Source organism: Muntiacus reevesi, chromosome 3, assembly GCF_963930625.1.
Source record: "Muntiacus reevesi chromosome 3, mMunRee1.1, whole genome shotgun sequence".
NCBI lineage: Eukaryota > Metazoa > Chordata > Mammalia > Artiodactyla > Cervidae > Muntiacus > Muntiacus reevesi.
The window spans coordinates 126,402,198-126,424,068 of record NC_089251.1 but is presented as its reverse complement, the minus strand read 5'-3'; the positions used below and the strand labels follow the sequence as shown (position 1 = coordinate 126,424,068).

Genomic DNA, 21,871 nt, shown 5'->3' with positions numbered 1-21,871 from the left:
CTTAGGTCCAAATTGCTTCCAAGTTTCATGGATTAGTGCTAATTGTCCCATGGTGTAAGCCTAATTTTGCTCTCAATAAATTACTGGTTCACATTTTTGGTGTGGTCCTCAAAAGCAATCTAACCTACTTTATTCCAGATGGGTTATTTCAAATACAGTTTGAAAAATGGGAAGAGAGTGTAATCATTAACCCTTAGAATTTACAACAAGATTACAAAATGTTTCATTAACTACCAGAGCTGATACTAAAGTGCCAATTACAGTACTTTCCAAGTAGGTAAACTCAGAACAAGCTGCTGGTTCCCTGGAACTTCTTACTCCACTCGCCCAGCCCTCCTACCACGGCTGCTACCCAGCCTAGACCACTGTGTGAAGAGCAGGATGGGGAGAGGACGGGTTGACAAGACTGACAAGAAGAAATGCCATCTTCCTGTGAATATCACACATGAGGGCATACACAACTTTATATATCACAAGAGCAAACTGTGGCACAGATTGGTAGGATGACCACATTTTTGCTTCATTATGGAGTTCGGGGCCAAATATTTCATACCTTCTGAACTACAAAGATCTGTTAGATGGTTTTAAACCATCATTGGTTTTCTTTTTTTTAGTTTGAAATGCTTTTATTTTTTTTTCATTTATTTTTATTAGTTGGAGGCTAATTACTTTACAATATTGTAGTGGGTTTTGTCATACATGGACATGAACCATCATTGGGCTTCCATGAGAATCCCAAATTATCAATGCAAGAAGCGTCCTGAGAGATCACGCATCTTAGGGGGTTTCAGTTAATGAAATGAGCAAGGGGTGGTGATTTGTAAGAATATGAGGACAGCTAGCATCCCTCTCCCTATCTGACACTTGTGTGCACACACACACAGGCAAAAGCAGAACATCTGTGTACACATGTCAAATTTCCCAGGTCTCCTGAAGTCCATTCATGATTATCCCAGTCATTCACCGACTCAGCCTAAGACCATCTGATCTAAATCCCATATTTTTAAAATAAAATTAGAAAAAATGAAGCCCAGTAGGATTAGAGCAAAATTAAGTGACTTGCTCGACAAAACCCTTTGGGTAAAGCTGAGACCAAAACCCACATCTTCTGATTCCTAGCTAAATCCTTTTTTCCACAAGCAGTTTTCTTTCCTGTCTTCCATTACCTGGGTGGCAAGAATACTTGCCTGCTTCGTACAGTTCTTGGATGGAATATTTACTAAAACTTTTACACATCATAAGTGTTTTCAAGTCACTCCTTACAAAATTGTAGTTTTTGCAATTATTTTCATAATAACAGCTACCAGGAAAGTGAGTTAAGCGAATTAAGTCTTTGCTGTACAGTAATTCTTAGACTGTGTACTCATATTCAGCCCTGATAAATATAACATAGTTACTGTCCAAATAAATTTTTTCAAATACTGATAAAGGTCTAAGTTATTAAAGCTTTAATCTCATCTTTATCCACAAGAGCTTAGAAATTTTCTTCCACGGAGGGAGGGGAATGTAGACACATTTGGGTTTTACTTTTTTTTTTTTGGTTTGGTGTTGGGTTTTCCCAGGTGCCCCAAATTAAACTAACACACTCTCTGGCTATCACTCAAACCAAACTGACGCTGCGACTGCTTTCCCAGATCCTTCTAAAAACTAAAGGATTTTGTTCTGGCATTTTAATCAGTGATTAACTACTCCCTTCTTTTTCCTGCTGGGTTAAGTAAAAGATCCATATGCCGGGTGTTGTAGGGAATTTGTTAGGCTGTAGATCATAGCTGTGGTGCAAGACATGATGCGTCTCAAGGGAACTAATGAAGCCATAAGGAATGTAAAGAGTCACCGGGTTAAAGCCACATTAGGACAGCTGTTAGGTTAATGAGGGCCCCGCTTCGGAAAGGAGGTCACTGTACAGAAAAATATGAACCACTCTTTATCGGTTTGATCCCTTGTCCTCTGGAAGTTAATGGGCCACTCTTACTCTCCTTCACATTTCCTGAACCAGATTCGAGTGCCCGGCCCTGTACAAGCTGCATGCGGTTGAGATGAACTCTGTCCCCACATACGTGTCTTGGGCGAACGCAACAAGGAGGCAGAGGAACAGGGAACAGTCTTCTCAGTTTTCCATCACTCTCTTTGTTTGAGTTCTTTAAATCCAATGTTTATTTTTTGACTCTGAGGTCAGAACTGACCTCCAGTCTGTCTTAAGCGCAGACCCAGTATGTGGGCTTGACCAGCCTGGGGGGACAGGGATCAGACCCTGGGATATAGAGGGCACTCAATAAAGGTTTGCCGAAAGAAAGGAAGAATGAATGGACCTCAACTTCACATTTAAACCTCAACTTCACATATAGTGATCACAGAACTATAATAAAAGCAAACAGATTTGATGTAAATAATACATGTAGCATTGTTATATAATTATAATATGTATACTGTATATGTTACTATAAATAATATATATTATGATATTATACATTATATATGCTATATAAATATGATATATGAGTATATGTTATTATAAATAATATGCGATATATATATACATCATGATTTGTCATTGAAAAAGTGTTAGTCATTCAGTCATATATGACCCTTTGAGACACCATGGACTGTAATCTGCCAGGCTCCTCTGTCCATGGGATTCTCCAGGCAAGAGTACTGGAGTGGGTTACCATTCCTTTCTTTCGCCAGGCGATCTTCCCAACCCAGGAATCGAATTCAGGTCTCCTGTATAGCAGGCAGATTCTTTACCATCTGAGCCACCAGGGAAGCCCAGTTTGTGGTTAGAAGTTGTCATTTCTGGGAAGGAGCACTATATCCCAATGTACTAAATACAGGGATTGAATAGGTCCAGCTGTAAAACATTTGTGCTATAAATCCCAGCATATCTGGGACTCTTCGCTGCATGCACCTCCAGCTCACACAATCAGATGCCTACATTCCACCTTCCACAGCAGTTCTCTCCTTTCCATTCCCATTGCCGCTGACCTATTTCATGCCCACCACCTTCAATGGCCTTTGCATCAAGTTTAGCTGCCTTGCCTGAAACCCAAGCTCTCCACCAAATGTATGTAAGCACTCAAAATTTCACTATTGTTTATGCACCACCCCTACAGTCCACAGAGTGCCTGGTACATAACAAGGACCCCTGAAGTGATGAGTGAATAACAAGAATTGACACACCTCTCTATATGTTATGCCTGATAGAATCATATTCTACCCAGAATAATAACTGAAGGTAAGAATGCACATTTCCTAAGTACCAAAAAATAAACTCTAAGAAAAGACCCTGATGCTGGGAAAAATTGAAGGCAAGAGGAGAAGGGGGCAACAGAGGATGAGATGGTTGGATGGCGTCTCTGATTCAATGAAAGTGAATTTGAGCAAACTCCAGGAGCTAGTGAAGAACTGGCATGCTGTAGTTCATGGGGTTGCAAAGAGTCAGACAAAACTTAGTGACTGAACAAAAACAGCATACAAAGAAAGCAAACAGATTTCCAATCAGCTTCCTTCCTGCCACCCTACCACTCCCTCCATTTAACCAAACTGAACTATTCACTGTTTCCTCAACATGACTAGAGTGAAAATGAAAGTTCATCTGACATGTAACTCGTGTGCGTCCAGCCCTCTGTGCTTCTGCTCATTATTCTGTTACTAAAATGCTCTCCCACCTGCCCTGCCCAATGAATATCTATCTAGACCCAGAAGTCCATCTGAAAAAAAAGTCCATCTGAACCCTCCCTTCTTCATGAGCCCCCCTTGTTTACCCCAACAAGATCTCACACCTTTCCTCCTCTCAGCTCTCACTGCACTTCATTTCTCTCAAAACACTTATCATATCAGCTTTGCTTTCAAATTATTTGTGTGTTTACCTTATTACCCCATTTAACACTAGTTCCTTGAGAAATTTGTCTTCATTCATCTTAGTGTTCCTAAGACTTTCCTAGCACTGTGACGATCAGATAGAAAGTCAAGCTGAGAAAAGCAATCTGACTTGGCTCTGCAGACTATAAGAAGCTATTCCAGAACAATCTGTGATGGGAGAGATAGTTAGATGCATAGGGGAAGGTGTCAATCAATCTAGAGACCACATCAACTGCCTAGTTTGCTGCTGAGTCCTCAGTCTCACTCTGACTATGAAAGTCAAGTATCTGGGAATAACATGACATTTCCGGATAAAGTGACTTCAACTCCTGGGCCAGTAAAGAATTCCAGGATACCCTGAGGCACTTGGATTCTTTCCAGCAGTGCTTTTCTACCTTGGGGAGACTGTTCATCATTCATAATGAAACATTATTCTATCACTCAATAGAAACAAATTACACCAAAGTAGCCTTTCTCCAGGATTCAGGACACTTCTAAGTAGAAAAGGTAATTTTACATGTTCTTAAAATAATACAGCTACTTGAAAAGCTTCTAGACTTAAAGGAAAGGATTTTACCTTATACAACTTTGCACTTCTTCATGCTTGAATGGCTACGGAAAGGAAATAAATTGGAAAGGAATCCAATTACCATGATCACTTACTAGCTACATGACTTTCGGTAGTTACTTAAATGCTCTGAGTCTCAGTTTCCTCATCTATAAATTGGGGATATTCATAGTACCAACCTAGGGTTTTAATGATAAGTAAATGAGTTAATCCATACAAAGCATCTAGAACAGTGCCTGGCACACAACCACCACTCAAAACTTCATTGTTGTCCATGTACCACCCCCAAAATCTATGCCATCCCTGGTACATAACAAGGATCCCTGAAATGATGCGTGAGGAACACGAATTGACATTCTTCTCTGTTACATTTGATACAATTATTAACACAGTCTCCTCATAACAACAAAGTCTAAAATAAGAACATACATGTTCATAAATACAAAATATACTAAGAATAGAAAGCTAATTAAATAGTTTAAAACAGTTTTAAACCTATACATATAAAATACTCGGATCAAACAATGTGACAGAAAAGAAGCCAAATATAGCCATCATATCAATAATTGGATTTACCAAACTATTAAGAGGAAAAAGGACATTTTCTGACTTACTGGTTAGCATAGTAAAATGTTGCTGTACCCCACAGACATACCTTGAGGAAGGGGGCAGGGGCGGGTGAGGGGGCAGAGACGAGGGGGGCAGGGGGGCGGGGGGAGGGGAGGAGCAGTGGCCGGAGGTGGTTGGACCACACAAGTGCAAATAAAATGAAAAAGAGGTCATGATATTGCTATCATGACAAGGCAAACGTAAAGGAAAGAAATCAGAAAGGGAGAACTTTATAATGTGAGAGGCGACCATTCACCATGAAGGACCATTCCTAACGTATTGACCTTCTTGGTTGGAAATACGCCCTAGAGAAGAAGATGCTCCTGTTCCCTGTCTGGGTTTACACAGGACGGGATGTTGGGATGTCGGTACCTGTACTCGGGCCTCCGTAAGCCTTGCCCTCTGGGCCAGTTCCTCCCTGGTGTAAATGTCAGGGTAGTGGGTTCTCTCAAAAGCCCGCTCCAGCTCTTCAAGCTGTTCGGCTGTGAAGGTGGTGCGGCTCCGGCGCTGTTTCCTCTTGAGGGGCAAGTCTGGTTCAGAGTCGATGTCAGAGCCTTCATCTGATTGCGGTGCCGAGGCTAAAAAGCACAGGAAAAAAGAAGTGATCTCATGTGTGCCAGCAAACAAGTCGGGGGAGTTCCCTGCTAGCCTAATGGTTAGGATTCTGGACAGTCACTGCCAGGGCCCGTGTTTGATCCCTGGTCAGGCATCTGAGATCCTGAAAGCTGCTTGATGGGGCCAACACATGGTGGGGGCGGGGAGTCTGACCAAGATATAATGACTCAAATCCTAGTCTAAAGTACACTGCCAAAGTCCTCCCATGGACACCAAGTCCCTCCTTGCAGAATTACATTAAATAGTATTTAATCTCTTCCCCAACCCCATTTCCAGGCTCCCCTAGGCAGAAACAATTGCTCTTTGCATCTGTCATTGTAAGTCCATTACGAACTCTCAAAAAGCAAGGATAGGCCTCTATTTTTTCTGGCCCTCACCCTTAGCATTTAATGGATACTCGGTTCTTGTCCAATAAATGAATCACATTTAATTTGGTTCCTGATAAATTTTCACCAGCTCTTAGACCAGGAGAAAATTTGTTAAAGAGTGATTTTTAAAAATAAATATTCCAAAACTGACTTTGTATCTAAAGAAGCAATAACAGTAAAGTATCACAGCATTCCTATAAATTTGTGGACTATACTGCTCCTTATAAGAAAAACCATGTTATATTTACTATCTCATGACCAGATATTAGGAAGTGCTTTAAGGGGAGTTTAGATGTTGTTAATGTAAGTCTCAAGAACAGATGCAGGAAGAAGCAGGCATAGTCTAGTAAATTGTTCTGAACAGAGATTCAGAGTCTGGATCTCTGCTGAATGGATAGGCAGCTGCTCAGAACTGCTGCCTAATTTGAGGCATAAACTGACGGTAAAGAATCTGCCTGCAGTGCAGAAGATGGGTTCGATCCCTGGGTCAGGAAGATCCCCTGGAGAAGGGAATGGCAACCCAGTCCAGTATTCTTGCCTGGGGAATCCCATGGACAGGGAAGCCTGGCAGCCTATACAGCCCATGGGGTCACAAAAAATCAGATATGACTGAGAGACTTAGTGGATAAACCAGTAAGCAATCCACCAGCCAAGTTAAAAAAAAAAAATAGAGTGATACCAGTACTCTAACTTGAGGAACGCAGTGCAAAAATGAAAATGCAGAACCCTGTGTTCGAAAGTTAATGATGAATTTCAAGATGGCAACAACAGAGTGTAAAGCTAAGCACAGGGCCCTTCTCTGCACAGGGGGCCCTGGGTGACTGGATAGGTCACATGGCCCTGGAGCCCCAGCCTTGCTGCAGCCCCCACTACCAAAGCTTGAATTTGCCTGTGTATGAGCATGCTCAGGGAAGAAGACCTTCCAAATTGAGAATGCAGGTGCCTAAGAAAGAGGAGGGGGAGCTGGGAAATTAAGTAGAAATGCGTATTCATGATGCAGTTTGGTGTGTGTGAGATGTAAGTGTAACCAAGCACCTGTTGGCCAGCAGCAGGTGCTGCGGTTTGAGAACGCATCACACAAGGGCTCTCAGTAGGAGAGCAGCTCCTCTCTCAGAGGCCTGGAGCTCAGGGCAGTGGCAGAGGCTGTCAGGCCATAAACTCTGAGCACAGCGCAGGAGCTGGAGCCACCGAGCTCCGGAACATATCCAAATGCACTCAGAAAACTCCCCAAACAACTGGGGGATCCTCTGGGGAAGCGGTCTACATATGCTGCCAGCCAGAAAATTGTAGATTACTAAAGGGCTTCCCAGGTGGCACAGTGGTAAAGAATCCACCTGCCAATGCAGGAGATGAAAAAGACATGGAATTGATTTCTGGGTCAGGAAGATTCCCTGGAGGAGGAAATGGCAACCCACTCCAGTATTCTAGGCTGGAAAATTCCATGGACAGAGGAGCCTGGCGGGCTACAGTTCATGGAGTTGCAAACAGCTGGACATGACTGAGCAGACAGTGTCAAGGTAATTCACTTGCCCCCTCAGGTCGGAGGACTTGGGGAAATGCAAGGGGTGCTAGAAGCGATCTTAAAATGCAGTATCTCCTACAATACCAATTTTCTTCTCTCTTGAGCTCAAACTTAATTCTGCCCCATGGAAATTTTAAATTTAAATGAAATTTTAAATTTCATTCAACTTCAGAATGAGCTATAATTTGCCCCAAAAAAGTACCCATACAAAAGAACTCATAAATATAATTCTAAGTTTTCTATTATTTTAATACTTCCACATTTTATTCACATTCAAATACTGTGAAATTAAGAAAGTACATTAATAATATATATGACAAATTAAAGAAAACCAACTCTGGTACATAAAAGCAAAAGGTAATTATATAATGCCCTACTGTATGTTGGCCATTATGCTTGGTTTTTCAATTATGTTATCTAATTTAATATAAAATGGTCTAATTTAATGTAAATCATATTATAGGATATTTTAGCACTAACTGAAAGAAAGAAAAATAGGCTTTCTTTAAGTATGGGAATATTTACAGGAGTATTAACATGCTGACTGCAAGCTGCAGTCCATGGGGTCGCAAAGAGTCGGACTCAACTTAGCAACTGAACAACAAACAACATTAACTTGCTAAGAAATATGTTGTGCACTGCGTGCTAAACTTAAAAAGCAGCCAATACAACTTACATGTGTCTACCTTTAATAAATGTGAACCAAATTAAAAGGATAATAATTTGTGCATAATTGTAGGGCAGTGGTTCTCAAACCTCTGGAGCATCAGAATCACTGGATAAACTTGTTAAAACTCAGATGGCTGTCCCTTCCTCTGATTTCTTTGGTACCGAGTGGGCTCTGAGAAGTCACATTTCTAAGACATTCCCTGGTGGCTGATGCTGATTTTACTGATCCTGGACTGACACTTTGAGAACCATCTCTACAGAATATTCCAGACTAGTTATTTGCTTCCCCTGTAAAATTCCCGAGTATATAAAATATTTTCCACCACAATTTATCCAAAAAATTGCCCCTACTTGTACTTTTTTCAATTATAAACAATATACTCAAGAAACAAATTACTCATCCCCCTAAGAAGAAAATAAATTTTTATAAAATGTATTCCTTCCATGCTTTCAGTTTTTGTTGCCTTGACTTTTTGTCTAATGTGAATTCAGGTAAAAAACTCGATAGCATTTAAGAACTGACCTAAATCTCTCCTCTGCCTGTGAGAACTTTAAATCTTTGCTTGCACTTTCTCTTACTCTGATCCCATTAGGATAATAGTATGTGGAAATTTTCATGTTTCCTTTGGGAGTCTCTGGAGCTATTAAATCCTCCCAAGTAAATATGATGTGCCATGCACTGTCAGGTCAATTAATCAAAATCATCCCTAGTTTCTGGAGAAAAATGGCTGCTTAGATGTACAAGAACCAGCCAGAGTTAAGTCTGAGGATCAAGACCACTGTTTCAACTTAACAATTAATACCCACCCACCTCTACCCCCCCCCAGAATATAAACTCTGTGAGCTCAAGTCCCTTCCTTTGCCTTGTTCATTGCTAGAACTACTGCTGAAACATAATACGTGCTCAATAAATACATGCTGAATGGCTAGAAGTACAGGAGAAAAATTAAGTTTTGAACTAAAATTGACTTCTCTGCCATCATTTTAGATCTTTAAAGTGGAAATTCTGCTCTTACGAGTCACCCACCATTTAGATGAGCTTTGAGGGTGGAGGTTTTGAATCCTTAAAAATTGCTTGAAAATTGTTGCAAGCATTTGAATGCAATTGAATTTTTTCTGAGGAATAATTATCAATTCAAAGAGGATTGTGATTTTTTAAAAAAAGAAAAAAAAAAAGGTGAGGAACTATCAACAGCCAGTGATGAAAAAGACTCAGAATATCTAAGAGTTCAATAGGACAGCCTTCACCACCAAAAATAAATTTTTCTTTAACAAGTTAGCAAATTACTACTTTTATTTCTAGACTATTTATTCAAAAGCAATCCAAAGGTTCCATCTAACTAGGAAAAATTCCAAACAGCATAATTTCAAAGGCACTGAGGAAACAATTTGCCTGATTTTTCTGCTGGAAAATTACCCGAACAAACTGATCATTTTTGACACTGTGAAGCCACATTCTTACAAGCTAATTCTAACTTTTCCCCATCTGTGAATTCCAGAGGGATGTGGGCTTTTAAAAATGTTCAGAGAACCACCCTAGATTAATCTGCAAGCTAAGAAATACTAGCTCTTTCTAAAGACAGAAATACTACCATTTCTTGTATCACTCAACAGAATTAAAATATATTAGTCACACAGAATATGGTTTGCAATAATGTCCTAAACTTGAACCAGTTTTACCAAAAACAAGTCTAAAACTTAAATCCCATTTTGATAGCACAAATTAAATCATTCCACTGAAGTTCTAGTTTACATATTTAACTTTGTCCAAAACTGGAACAAATTAGATACTAGACACCAAGTTTCTAACCTTGCTAAATATTACAGCAAAGTAAAAACAAGATTTTTTTTTTCAGACAGCTTGACAGAAAGAAATTATATATTTTTTTCTGTGTAGAATACTTAAGCTATGACTTTGAAACTACAAGCAGCATTAACAAGATGTTTATCTAAATGTTCGTAAATTGCCAGGATATAGCAACTAGATTAAATATAATTTTTTCAGTCTACTTCTACTGTCTGGCCTTAATACTGAAGGGAGATGTTAATACATTTAAGTTGCTCTATCACATTCTACACCTGCCTTCACAAAGTTTGTTTTATCATTCATTAGAGATACTGTCCCACAGCTTGAAATTCCAGAATGGTTCTCACAAGAAAATCTGTATTGATACATAATATAGTTTTTTAAGTGGAAATTTTATTATTTTAAATTGCATAAAAATTCTCAGATTTTATCCGAATCCATGTTATCAGACATTGAAAGTTTTGACCCTATTACCAAAACCTCTTCACAATCCATTCTCTGATTTATGCGTTAGTTTAACTCAATGTCACCAACGAACCTGGAACAAATCTTACCAAGAGGTTGAGAATTTCTCTCCTTTCCTTATGCAACTAAACAAAAATCCTGTAAAGTAAATACTCACCCCATTGCACAGGAAATGGAAAGACTCAGAGAGGTTATTCAGGTCACACAGCTGGGAAACTAGGATTGACCCAGGTTTATAGGACTTCAGAGAACTCTCCCTTCTAGCCTGGAACATCCTAAATAGGTGTTGCATTCCTTTCTCTCTCTCTCTCTGTCTCTCTCTCTCTCTCTCTCTCACAGACACACACACACACACACACACACACACACACACACAGTCCTTTTGAAGAGGAATACCAGAAACACACGAAATCAGGAATTCCAGTACAAATCATTTAGCTGATTGCCACCACTATTCTCATTTGTCTCAAATTTTCAAAACTTAGACTCAAGCAAAAATCGACAGAAATACAACAGTTTGAAAGTGAAAGTGTGAAAATGTTAGTCATTCAGTCATGTCTGACTCTTTGCAACCCCATGGACTACATACAGCCTGCTAGGCTCCTCTGTCCAGGGAATTCTGCAGGGAGAGGGTTGCCATTCCTTTCTCCAGGGGATCTTCCCAATCCAGGGATTGAACCCAGATCTCCTGCACTGCAGGCAGATTCTTTACCAACTGAGCTACCAGGGAAGCCCCCATACTTTGAATATACAAAGAATTTGATAAATATTTGTTGAATTAAATTCAACTGGGAAATTGATAAATCAAGTGAATTTAAGTCAACAAATATTCACTGAGTTCTTTGTATATTCAAATAAAGCACTAGGAAACTAATCAATTTTCCAAGATATTGAATCATCATTTGCAGTCTCCATTAATAATCATCATAGACCCTTGGTCCTAAGATCCAGGGTCAAGCTGGAAAATATTGATCACAAGCAGTTGAACTGATCACTCAGTTCATATCTGTATTAAAGCCTTCTCTTTTTTTTACATTAAAGGCACCCTGATGAAAGGATATCAAGAGCTATAAGGTAACCTCAAATTCTTTTAAGACAAAAAGGACAGGAATAAAAATTTGAAATCTGTTGGGATATTCACAAGTTATTCAGCAGAAACCTCAGTGTGATCCCTCGGAAAATGTCACCTTTCACCAAGTGCCTAAGTACTTCAACCTTGTGTTTTATTCTTAATTTTGAAAGAACTTCACTTCTTTTTCTATGTCAAGCTAATTCTAAGTGTTAGGAGCAAAAATTTTAGTTATCCCAATGATCTCACACTAACTCCCAAAACCAACCTTGGGAAAATGGATATTTTCAGCTTAAAAAAATAAAAAAGGTCAAGCATAGGCAACAATCATACCCCACAGGATTACAAATTCTTCCTTCAGAAACAAACTGGGAGGAGAAGGCAAAAGTCTTACCACCAGCGGACCGACCATGAAGTTTAATTAAAGAAGGAATTACAGAATTAGAGAGTATGTCTTTGTCCCTTAACCCCTTGTGACCTCTTCTGTAGCCTCAGGAAATATTTCATCCTAGTTAACGCTATTATACATGAGATCTTACCTCAATTTTATAGGGATTTAGTCACGTGGGATTCTATAATTACTGGTTTCCAGACCAGTATAATTCAGAGATAGGAGACAGGCAAAAAATGGAGAAACAAAATAAGTCACAAGAGTGCATTTGGCACACTGTCTTTCTTCTCAGCAAGACCTTTCATTTGAATAATTAAAGAGTCAAAACATGACAACCATTTAAACTCTATGTTTGCCCCTGATATAACACAACGCGATTTACAGACATGGGAGGAGGTGAGGGACCCTCTCCCTGCAGGTTTTGAGGCTGAACTTCCTTGGTCATCGGTCATTTCTTCTAAGACGGCCTCAGACTGAATCACACGGTCCCCGTGTCTGTACTAACCTTTTGGAGTTAAACCTGTCAGCACCGATCCTCAAATCTGTGTTTCACTGATGAAAGAACAAGAGAAAAATAAAAACGGTTCCTGAGAGCCCCACGAGGTGGTTTCACCCTGTGTTCCACACTGTACGGTATTTCAGAGGTATATCCCATGAGGTCCTCAACGGGTCAACTTGAAGTTGGATGCACTTACTCGGCATCCAATCGTAGAATGTCTCGTGTGTTTGTGAGTTTCACTATTCAACACAGGAGGAGACAACGGGGCAACTAACTGTTTTCTGATCTGAAGTGGTCCTTTTACACTGAGAGAGATGTGAATGACCTCTCTCGTGTTTACTCGGGTGAAAGCCAGGAAGAGTCTGATATTCCCTCACAGCCCCAGAATAAATGACAAATGACATTTTCCCTTTGTGATCTTTGGGATTTTTGTTGACTTATTTGGAGGCTTTTGTTGGATCCCCAGAAATGGCCTGTGGCCGAGGCCTATTCTACCAATTTCCACGCTCCATCTGTGGAATCCATCAGCCGAGCGTTTACCCTCATTCAGGGCTCTGACACCTGCCTGGCAGGGAGCAGCAGACACAAAGAAAGCCGGAGTGGATGAGAAAGGGGAGGTTGGGTCCTTTTTTTTTTTTTCCAGAGGCGGGAGGAGGGGGAGCTTGAAATGGACGCACAGTAGGGGTTAATCCAAGCCGGTTGAGAGACTTCAGCACCTGGAAGCTTCTCTTCCACATTAATTCACAAGCTAAAAAGTAATCGGCGATTTTATTTAATGTTTAAAACTGTATATACGTCGAGAGAAAAAAAAATTCCGCTGAAAAGAACAAACCAACGTTTTACAACAAAATCCTAAGGTATCTAGATCTAGCCAGTGTGTGTGGCCTAAAAAAATTTTCAAACTTTCCAGAATTCCTAATTCAGAACTAGAATTTGAGTAATTCTGTGCTCGTTGATAAACTAGGAAAGATGGTTTGGTTTATAACCTGATCAGCGGCCTCGTGGAGGAGGTGGGCGGGTAGGGGTCTTGTTTTGCTTTTATGGCCACTACAATTTCTCCCGCAAAATGTGCCAGCCAGCCCGAGAATCTTTAGCAATTGCAAAAAAAAAAAAAAAAAAAAAAAAGGCAGGACAGTTTATGGGAAGAATATTCTGGGCCTTCTCGGAAAGGTTCCTCCAGAAACTCTCAATATAATTAAGACCCTGCAGCCCTCCACCTACCCTGCTCCCGCCCAGCAGCGCCCCGCACCCCCACTTGGGGCTGCAGAAACGTAACGCCGGCCCCCTCCCCTCTGACCCAAGCCCTTCCCTCGGAAGCTGCCTTCTCACAGCACGGGGTCATTAGGAGGAAAATAAGCTCCTGCCAGGTTGGTGCTAATCAAAATAGCACAAATAAACCCTGACACTCAACAACTCCCGGAGTCCCCGCTGCCCTGGGAGGAGAGTACAGATTGGTTATGAATGTGGCCGGCCGCGGGGGCAGCCCGGGAGGGCCGCGCGCGCTCCGGCCCCGGGAGTGGCTTGAAAAGGACAGCTTGCACCATTGGGTGCTCGTGTACGATAAGGGCTGCGGAGCAGAGGCTGGCGGTACAGCCGAGTTGCCCCCGAAGCATTGAGCTTCATGGCCCCCGAGACCCCCCCCACCCCCCCAGCCCCCCATCCTGAGGCTCCAATAAGACCGAATTTCACGTGCGCGTGAGGTCTCCACCGCTTTACACTAAGGAAGCGTATTGGGGATGGAGCTCTCTTCTCACAGCCGCCACCTGACCACGAGTCCCTTAAAGGCCTCTTTTGTAGAAACACAGCTAGAAAAAAAAGCTTTATTTCTCTGTCATCCATCTCAGCCCTGCTAGTGATTATTTTTAGGAGCTTTAGAAACGATTATTTTGTATTCGTTGATATGTTGAAGTAAAAACAGGCTTCTGCCCTTTCTTTTCCCCTGACACAAGCAACATTTTGCTTAAGGGAACCACAAAACCCCAAAGGAACTGTTTCAGCATCTCCTTCCAAAGGTATAAAAAGGAAAAAGACAGCCTTACTAGTTTGGGGGGACTCTGACAGTGACTCAGATGAACCCAGTGGCTTCTTAAACCCTTTGAGACTTACCTGGAACAAGAATTCTGTAAGGAAATGAATCTCTCTCATGGAGCAAAGATGAAGTCACACCTATCTGCCCCCTGCAAATGATTTCTACTGGCACATTTTTGTTTTATTAATAAATTGCTGCTTTAAATTCTGTGGTAACCAGAGTATTTCAGCCACCAGAGTATTTCAAAGAGGAAAAGAGATAAAAGCCCCAAGAAAATGTGTTGCTATTCAATTAAGAAAACTGATTAGTTAACTAATTAATCAGCTAACAGCTTTCTAAGAATAGTCTCCCTTGATAAGAACTTTCCTCCCTCAAGAGCTTAAAAGTCAGTCATAATTAAAATTAAGAACCAGCGCTCCCTCTCTGCTGAAGTCTCTGAGCCTCAAAAAACAGTAAACTGGGTTTTGCTTCACTGGGATTGGATTGCAGGGGGCAGAGAAAGGTAATTTGCACAGTGAAGGGGAACAGGAAAACAGTAGTTCTGGTGAAAGGAAAAGGGCCAAGTGACTTTTATTTACAATCGCCAAGAGAGAGGCCATTATTGACCATATGTGCCACAATTGCCCTCTTATCACGGGCTGGCCATCATGTCCTTTGGGAGCTGTTAATGAACTGGGTAATTGAGCTGCTGACATGTGTTACCAAAACAAAACAATAGGAAGAAGAGACAAATGAACATTTTATTTGCCAATCAGAGTAGGTTCAGCTTTTCACCGAGCTGCAGCTAAGTAACTGACTGAATACATAAAACAGTGCATTCAAAGCAAGCAGATGCAGACACAATAATAGTTAACTGACAGCTTATGGCCCATCTGTGCTTAACATTTTGTTAAAGAAATTACTTGACTTGCTAAAGAGACAAATCATACAGCTGCCCCAAGTGCTGCATTATAAGAGATAAATCATTGGCTAAACTGTTTCATGCTTAAAATGACAATGCTTATTAACAGTTATGTTGGGATATTTTGTCATCACAGCTTGACACAGTTATTACTTACTAAAAATGTGACAACTCTTAAGTATTCAACAGAATTGACTCAGGAAAGAAAAGCAGGACACAGCAAACAATTCGAAAGAATAGGCATTTTTCATCTCTCAGGGTTAACTATGCATTTCTAAGATGTCATGAATGAAAAAATAAATAAATAAACCCAATGAAACAGAAGATTGTGTTCCCTACGGTAATTATATCTCTTTCTTTCACTTACACCTTATTCATTCAGAATTGTAGAATATTAGAAATGCTCTCATTCTGGGTTGCTTACCATTAATATCACCAGTGATATCAGTTTAAGAAATAATTGTGTCCAGCCCTTTCACTCCCCAAACATACTCACCTTCCTTTCCTCCTATGGAAAAATATTTCTTTAATAGGGAAAGAAAAACCATGTCACAAAACACTCGCTTTATGAGGAGATTTAGCTTATGTTTCTGTTCCTGCATCTGAATTGAAACCACATTTTTTGGTCCAAATGTGGTTCATCCACTGCCATGTAGAACAATTTAATTCTGAAATCATTTCTGTGTAAACTGGTTAACTAGAGGCAGGACATGGATCTCTCAAAGACCTTCTTGTGATTGTTTCTTCAACGTTCTGGACAAAACCAACTCAATAATAATAATAAGGATATTTTTAAAAAGCTGCAATTCACTGATTTGCTGACAGCTTAAGATAGCCAACCTCTGCTTCTGGCATTCTTTATGTGCATATTCTTTCAAAGTTCCCGAAACCCTATATGAGTGCTGTCATCCCCATTTTATAGATGAGAAAAAATGAGATCTCAAGAGTCCTGTAACCTACCTGATCAATGAGAACTAAGAGAAGCTGTCTAAATATTAGATCTTATATATCAAATATACGCTTTTATTAGCATTGTCTTTTGAGGAGTAAGTTGGTTCAACCAGTGAGGTGGGCTGAGAAAAAGACTGGCCGATATCAACACATTTTTTCTTCCTGGTCACAGTCAACCCTATAAATTCATTGTAAAAACATGGCCATAAAAGGTGAGTGATATTTTCCATGGTGGTTGCTCTATGTGAAATTATGTTACGTGCAGTTACTAAGAAAGAATTCTGCCTATGAAACCCAAACCTTAGCCATATTTACAGAGCTTTAAATAAAACACAATTGACAAAGAATCACTCTGCCTTTATTTTCCATGACTGAATATTTTTGCTATTGTGTGCATTGGTCATTTAAAAGTCAACAAATAAACTAAGGTTGAATATATAAAAGAGGTGACAAGTTACACAGAGAGCCTTTCAGAGGGCAGAAAACAAAAGAACTCTTTTGCCACCCTTATTAAGACAAGACAACCTAGAGATACACAAAACCTAAACAACCAAACTTTGTCAGAATTAGCATGGCTGGAGATGTTTGGAAAAGAGAAGAAAGGCAGGTTTAAGAAGAAAGTTAAATACTGCACTTTTGGTGCCAGAAATCTACCAAAGGAGGTAAGAAGATAAATGACTAAGAGACTTGAAATACAGAACAAAACACTTACAGAATTGCAGAATCATCGGAGGAAACTTTAGGACAATCCTTTCATTCTGCAGCTGAAGCTCAGAGAGAGCAAGGGCGGTTGCCTCAAATCACACATCTTTCAGTAAACATTTACTGAAAGCCCAAGATTTGGCTGATATTGTCCTTGGCACTGAGGATGCAAGTATGGTGCTTAAACTCAGAAAGTAAAACTTCAATCACTTAACTCCCACTCCAGTGCTCTTTCCACTGAATCCAAATCCTGTATCAGTAATTCAGGAAGGTAATTCAGCCATGCCCCGGGGCAACAGAAAGATTAAGTGGTCTCTCAAGACTGAAAAACCCAGATACATTATTTACTAAATAACGGAGCCATAGATTGTGTGCGCCTGTGATCTTTAATATAAAGATCAAATTAATACATAAAAGCTTTAAGTGACACCTCCCATATGGCATTTCAAGATTGTTTTTTTGCTTTTCGTTTTCTGTCGGGTTCCATAACTAAGAAAAGAGACAGTGCAGGAAGCTTGTTTTGAAAATCCAAATCTTATCTGGGTCAATTACTGCTTGTTGGAAGATAGGAAGAGGTAATAACTGAATATAAACGAAAGAGGAAACTTTTCCTGGAGGCAAAAGAGGGAGGCTGAGCTTAATTCTCACTGGCAAAAGCATTAGTAGCAACATCAAGGTCACCATCAGAAAGCACTCATGGGAAACCTACTGTGCAAGCAGTACTTTGCCAGAGGCTGGGACGAAAGGGATAATGAAGAAGAGAGTGGGGGTTCTCTCCTTCATCCTGCAAAGGTATGATGCTCAGGCTTGGAAGGTTGGTTTCCAGATTGGTGTCCTATCCCACCAAAACCCCAGGAGGAACTGGCAAGCCAGTCTAGATGATTAAGCAGATAATGTGAATGATTTATCACTATCCTTAGTTTGTTAGGGATGGCTGGTTTATGAAAGTTTCTCTTTACATCTAAGCAACAGTCACCACTGAGTTAAGAAGAGATGATACCAAAGGTTGGAGCAAACAAAGTGGGCAAAAAAAAAAAGCCATGGAAAAAGACTTCCAGTTCTAGAGAAAAGTCAATCTACTTCAAACGCCCACCTGGCCACTTCCTCTCTGATTTGGGGCCAGCTGCTTAAGCCTCTGATTCAGTTCTTTCATTAGTAAATGTGGTTTTTTAAACACCTGCTTCAAAGACTGGTTTTTAAAGAAAGAAGAGTTTGCAAAGCACACAACTGCTCCCAATGCACAATAGAGCCTCCGAACAGGTAGCCCTCTGCATACCTGCACCTTCATGTTATCCAAACCCCACCGGGCATTAAGAAAAAAAACTTAGCATGAGAAAAATGCTATGTTCTAAGACTGAGGGAGAAAAATGATCACCAAAAGTTTGAAGATGTTCATAGAATTTCCTGACTTTGTGAAATAAGATCATCATCCAATCTCCCATCTGCTTCCTCTTCTGAAGATCCTGCCCACAATCAGCTAGTATATATGTATCTGCTTTAAAAGGATGTTCAGCTCTGAATGAGAACCTACTATTTAGCACAAAAACTCTACAGGGACCTGAATGGGATGGAAATCCAAAAGAGAGGGCATATATGTATAGGTATGGCCGATTCATTTTGCGATTCAGTAGAAACTAATACAGCACTGTAACGCAACTGTACTCTGATAAAAATTAATTTTAAAAATATCTAAAATGTAACCCAGGGCACTCTACTCCTCCTGGCCCAAGACATGCATCTGTGCTGCAGAATCAAAGATTAAGGTAGCTATGACAGTAAATAAATCTGTGCTCCCAAATACCTCAGGGCTTAAGCAAAAGGGCTGAGCTTAACAAACATCCAGCAAACAGTCTAAAATAAATGAAGTACATGGCCTCCACTCTGTGCCAACATTCATTTTGGTTTCCGTGGGGAAGAATTTCCAAGGGCAAATTCTCTTCTTCATTTTTGTCCACTGATATGAATCTACATAGGTAAAATGAAGTATAGTTTTGAGCAATTCTCTATCTGCTCATTTTAGTGCCCCTGGCCAATGTGAATAGGTCAGACTTCCATCTCCATGAGAAATAAAATGAAGAACTCCTTTAAAAGCAGGCTTCCAGGTGAATTGTCGGGCAACTGCATTTCCTCTGGACATTTTCTTTCCAGGAATTATCTTGCAGAGCTGAAAGGGAAAGGATGGAAGTACTAGGTAGGACAGAGTAAGGGAGGGGAGGAGAGAAGAGAAAAGAAGAGAAGAGAAGAGGGTCCCCTTTCTTACAAAGAAGAGTAATAACACAATAAGTGATTTCAGAATTAGAGGGTTGACCCCAGGCACTCCTTTCTCCAATGGCTCTGATGACAAGTCTTATTGAGTTAGGAATGCCTGTTCTGAGGGGTGGGGGCTAAGGGTCTAAATATGTGTCTTTATCTTTGGCAGGTTTGAATAAATTAAGGACCCTGGATGACCTGGATGGACCAAAGATAGTCCTACTCATCCTTCCTACCCACACCAACCAATAATGCAACCGGAAATCATCCCATTGACATGTCAGTATTATGCAAACATCTAAAAACTATGTTGCCAATTTAGTTCAAACTGAAGCCCTACTCCTCATCACCCAATTCTAAATTTATTCCTGAGAAGTGTTTCCTGGACAAAATACATTTCTTATTTTGTTGTGTGTTCTTGTCTTTACATTATAAAAACACATTACAAACTAAAATTTGAGCAGTATATAAAAATAAAAAACAACTATAGTTCCAGAATTCAAAATAATCACTATTGACTTTAAATTAGGGAATAGATTATATAAATGAGTGGGTGGATGGATGGATGCATGGATGGATAGATGGATCAAGACAGAGATGAATTAGTCAAACTCCTTTATGGTGTTTCTTTCCATTCTTTTGTTCCGTGTATATTATTAACAAAATATAAGTTTTTAAAACCTTTCTCTTGATTAGCTACACAATTAAAAAGTAAGTAAAATTCTTTCCTCCAGCAAGTATTCAAATGCATTTATCTCTGTTGTTTTATTAATAACAACAAAGCTGTTTGGTAGTATTGCTGATACATGAAAATTTCAATTCAGTTCTGAGATTACATAGGGTGCTTCCAATCTGCTCATCTACACTTGTATATATATTTGAATATACAAATACAAGCATCTGCCCATCTCTATATATGAAGATTGATAAATGACATGTACTCACATTGCATTCACATAAAGCAGTGACATAATTAATTCAAACAAGGACAGGAGCCACTCTCATACATCTCTCCATACTCATAATAAATAAACCACAGTTTTAAGAAAGTCTGAGACATCAGAGATGGTTGTCCTTACTAACCATCCTCCCAAATCCTCATCCCCATCTCTAATCATGATTCAATTAAGTAAGAGGTTGCCCTTAAAATGCTTTCTTCTTCCTGGTAGAAGAAGCCAGAGCATGATCCGTGTGTGAATGTCTGCGTATAAGATGGGCATGAAGAGAGACAGTGGCTACAGAAGAAAACCAACTGATACAGGAAGGTGATGTTCCAAGTAACTAATCATGTAAACTACAGGGGGAAAAAATCAGGAATATTGTTTAAAATATTTTTTCAATTATTTGCTAGAGACATTCATGTGTATGTGCATGCTCAGTCACCCAGTCAGCACTGTCTGAATCTTTATGATTTCAAGGACTGTAGCCCATCAGGCTCCTCTCTCCATGGCCCATGGGATTTTCCAGGCAAGGATACTAGAATGGTTTGCCATTTTCTTCTCCAGGGGATCTTCCTGACTCAGGGATCAAACCTGCATCTCCTGCTTGGCAGGTGGATTCTTTACCACTGAGCCACGTGCGAAGCCCAGAGATGCTCCTGTTTTGTATTAAAATGTGCTGCTGAAAACAGAAATTTAAAAGCTGGAAATCACTTTAAAAATCACCAGACCATGCTTTACCTTACATATAAAATAATAACTGAGCTTCAAATGGATGAAATGATCCATCTATCATAATTTGCCTTTTTAGTGGCAGAGTTAAATCTCAAATCTAGATCTTCAAATTCTAAATTATTCTTGTTTTTCAAATGAAGATGATACTCAGAGTGTTTAAAAGGACCCAAAGTCTCAGGAAGCCAATGAAGTGTCAGAATTAAGAAGATAATCACCAGTCTTCTCTCTAAAAATGCATTAAATGATTTCTAGATCATCTATTTCTTCATATCATTCTCAAATTTCTTTGCTCAAGTAACGTGAATATTCAAATACCAAGCACTAATAACCAATTTTTATAAGAAATAATGATTCATATATTCCTGAGTAAATCAGCTTTAAAAACTTGAAAACTATTCATTAACATGAAATTGAATGTGTACATGAGTATCTGCAAAGAGTCACTGAATGGAGTTTAAAGGTTTCATTTGACTGAAACAAACCTACTTCCCTGAATCCCATGTACTTGCCAAAATGAACCAAGGATTGGCCATATCTTGACCTTTCCTCCTTAACTCACGATCTGTTCTACCTAGAATGCCCTTTCTGCCCATGTCAAAGGACTCAAAACCCCGTTCCACAAACCTTCCCTGAACCTTCCAATCCTATACACCCCTCCTTTCTCTGCACTCAAAAGCACCTCATCTTTTCCATTCTGCCAGAGCTTTTCCTTCTTAACTGAACTACTGACTAAACTTCCTGATCAACTGTTTCACAACCACACATTTCTCTGATTGAGCACATCCTTGAATGTGTATAAATTTAATTATGTGTCCCAGTGGTGCGTTTTCATTTAAAAGGTCAAACAGTCAGAGGTCAGCAGTATGTTTTTACAGACAAAGCTGATGAATTCAAACACTGCCTTGCTAAGAGTAGGTTTTGAAGG

The 21,871-nt window shown here is 39.9% G+C and overlaps 1 protein-coding gene across 2 annotated transcripts in view; it reads right to left on the bottom strand.

Moving 5' to 3' along the window:
- The window catches only part of PAX3 (paired box 3), a 94,588-nt gene that overhangs the window by 25,344 nt on the left and 47,373 nt on the right, over window positions 1-21,871 (bottom strand). For both annotated transcript variants that reach the window (XM_065927637.1, XM_065927638.1), the window contains exon 5: window positions 5,408-5,613. In XM_065927637.1, coding sequence (XP_065783709.1) covers window positions 5,408-5,613 — 206 coding nt within the window. The remainder of the gene's footprint in view (window positions 1-5,407; window positions 5,614-21,871) is intronic.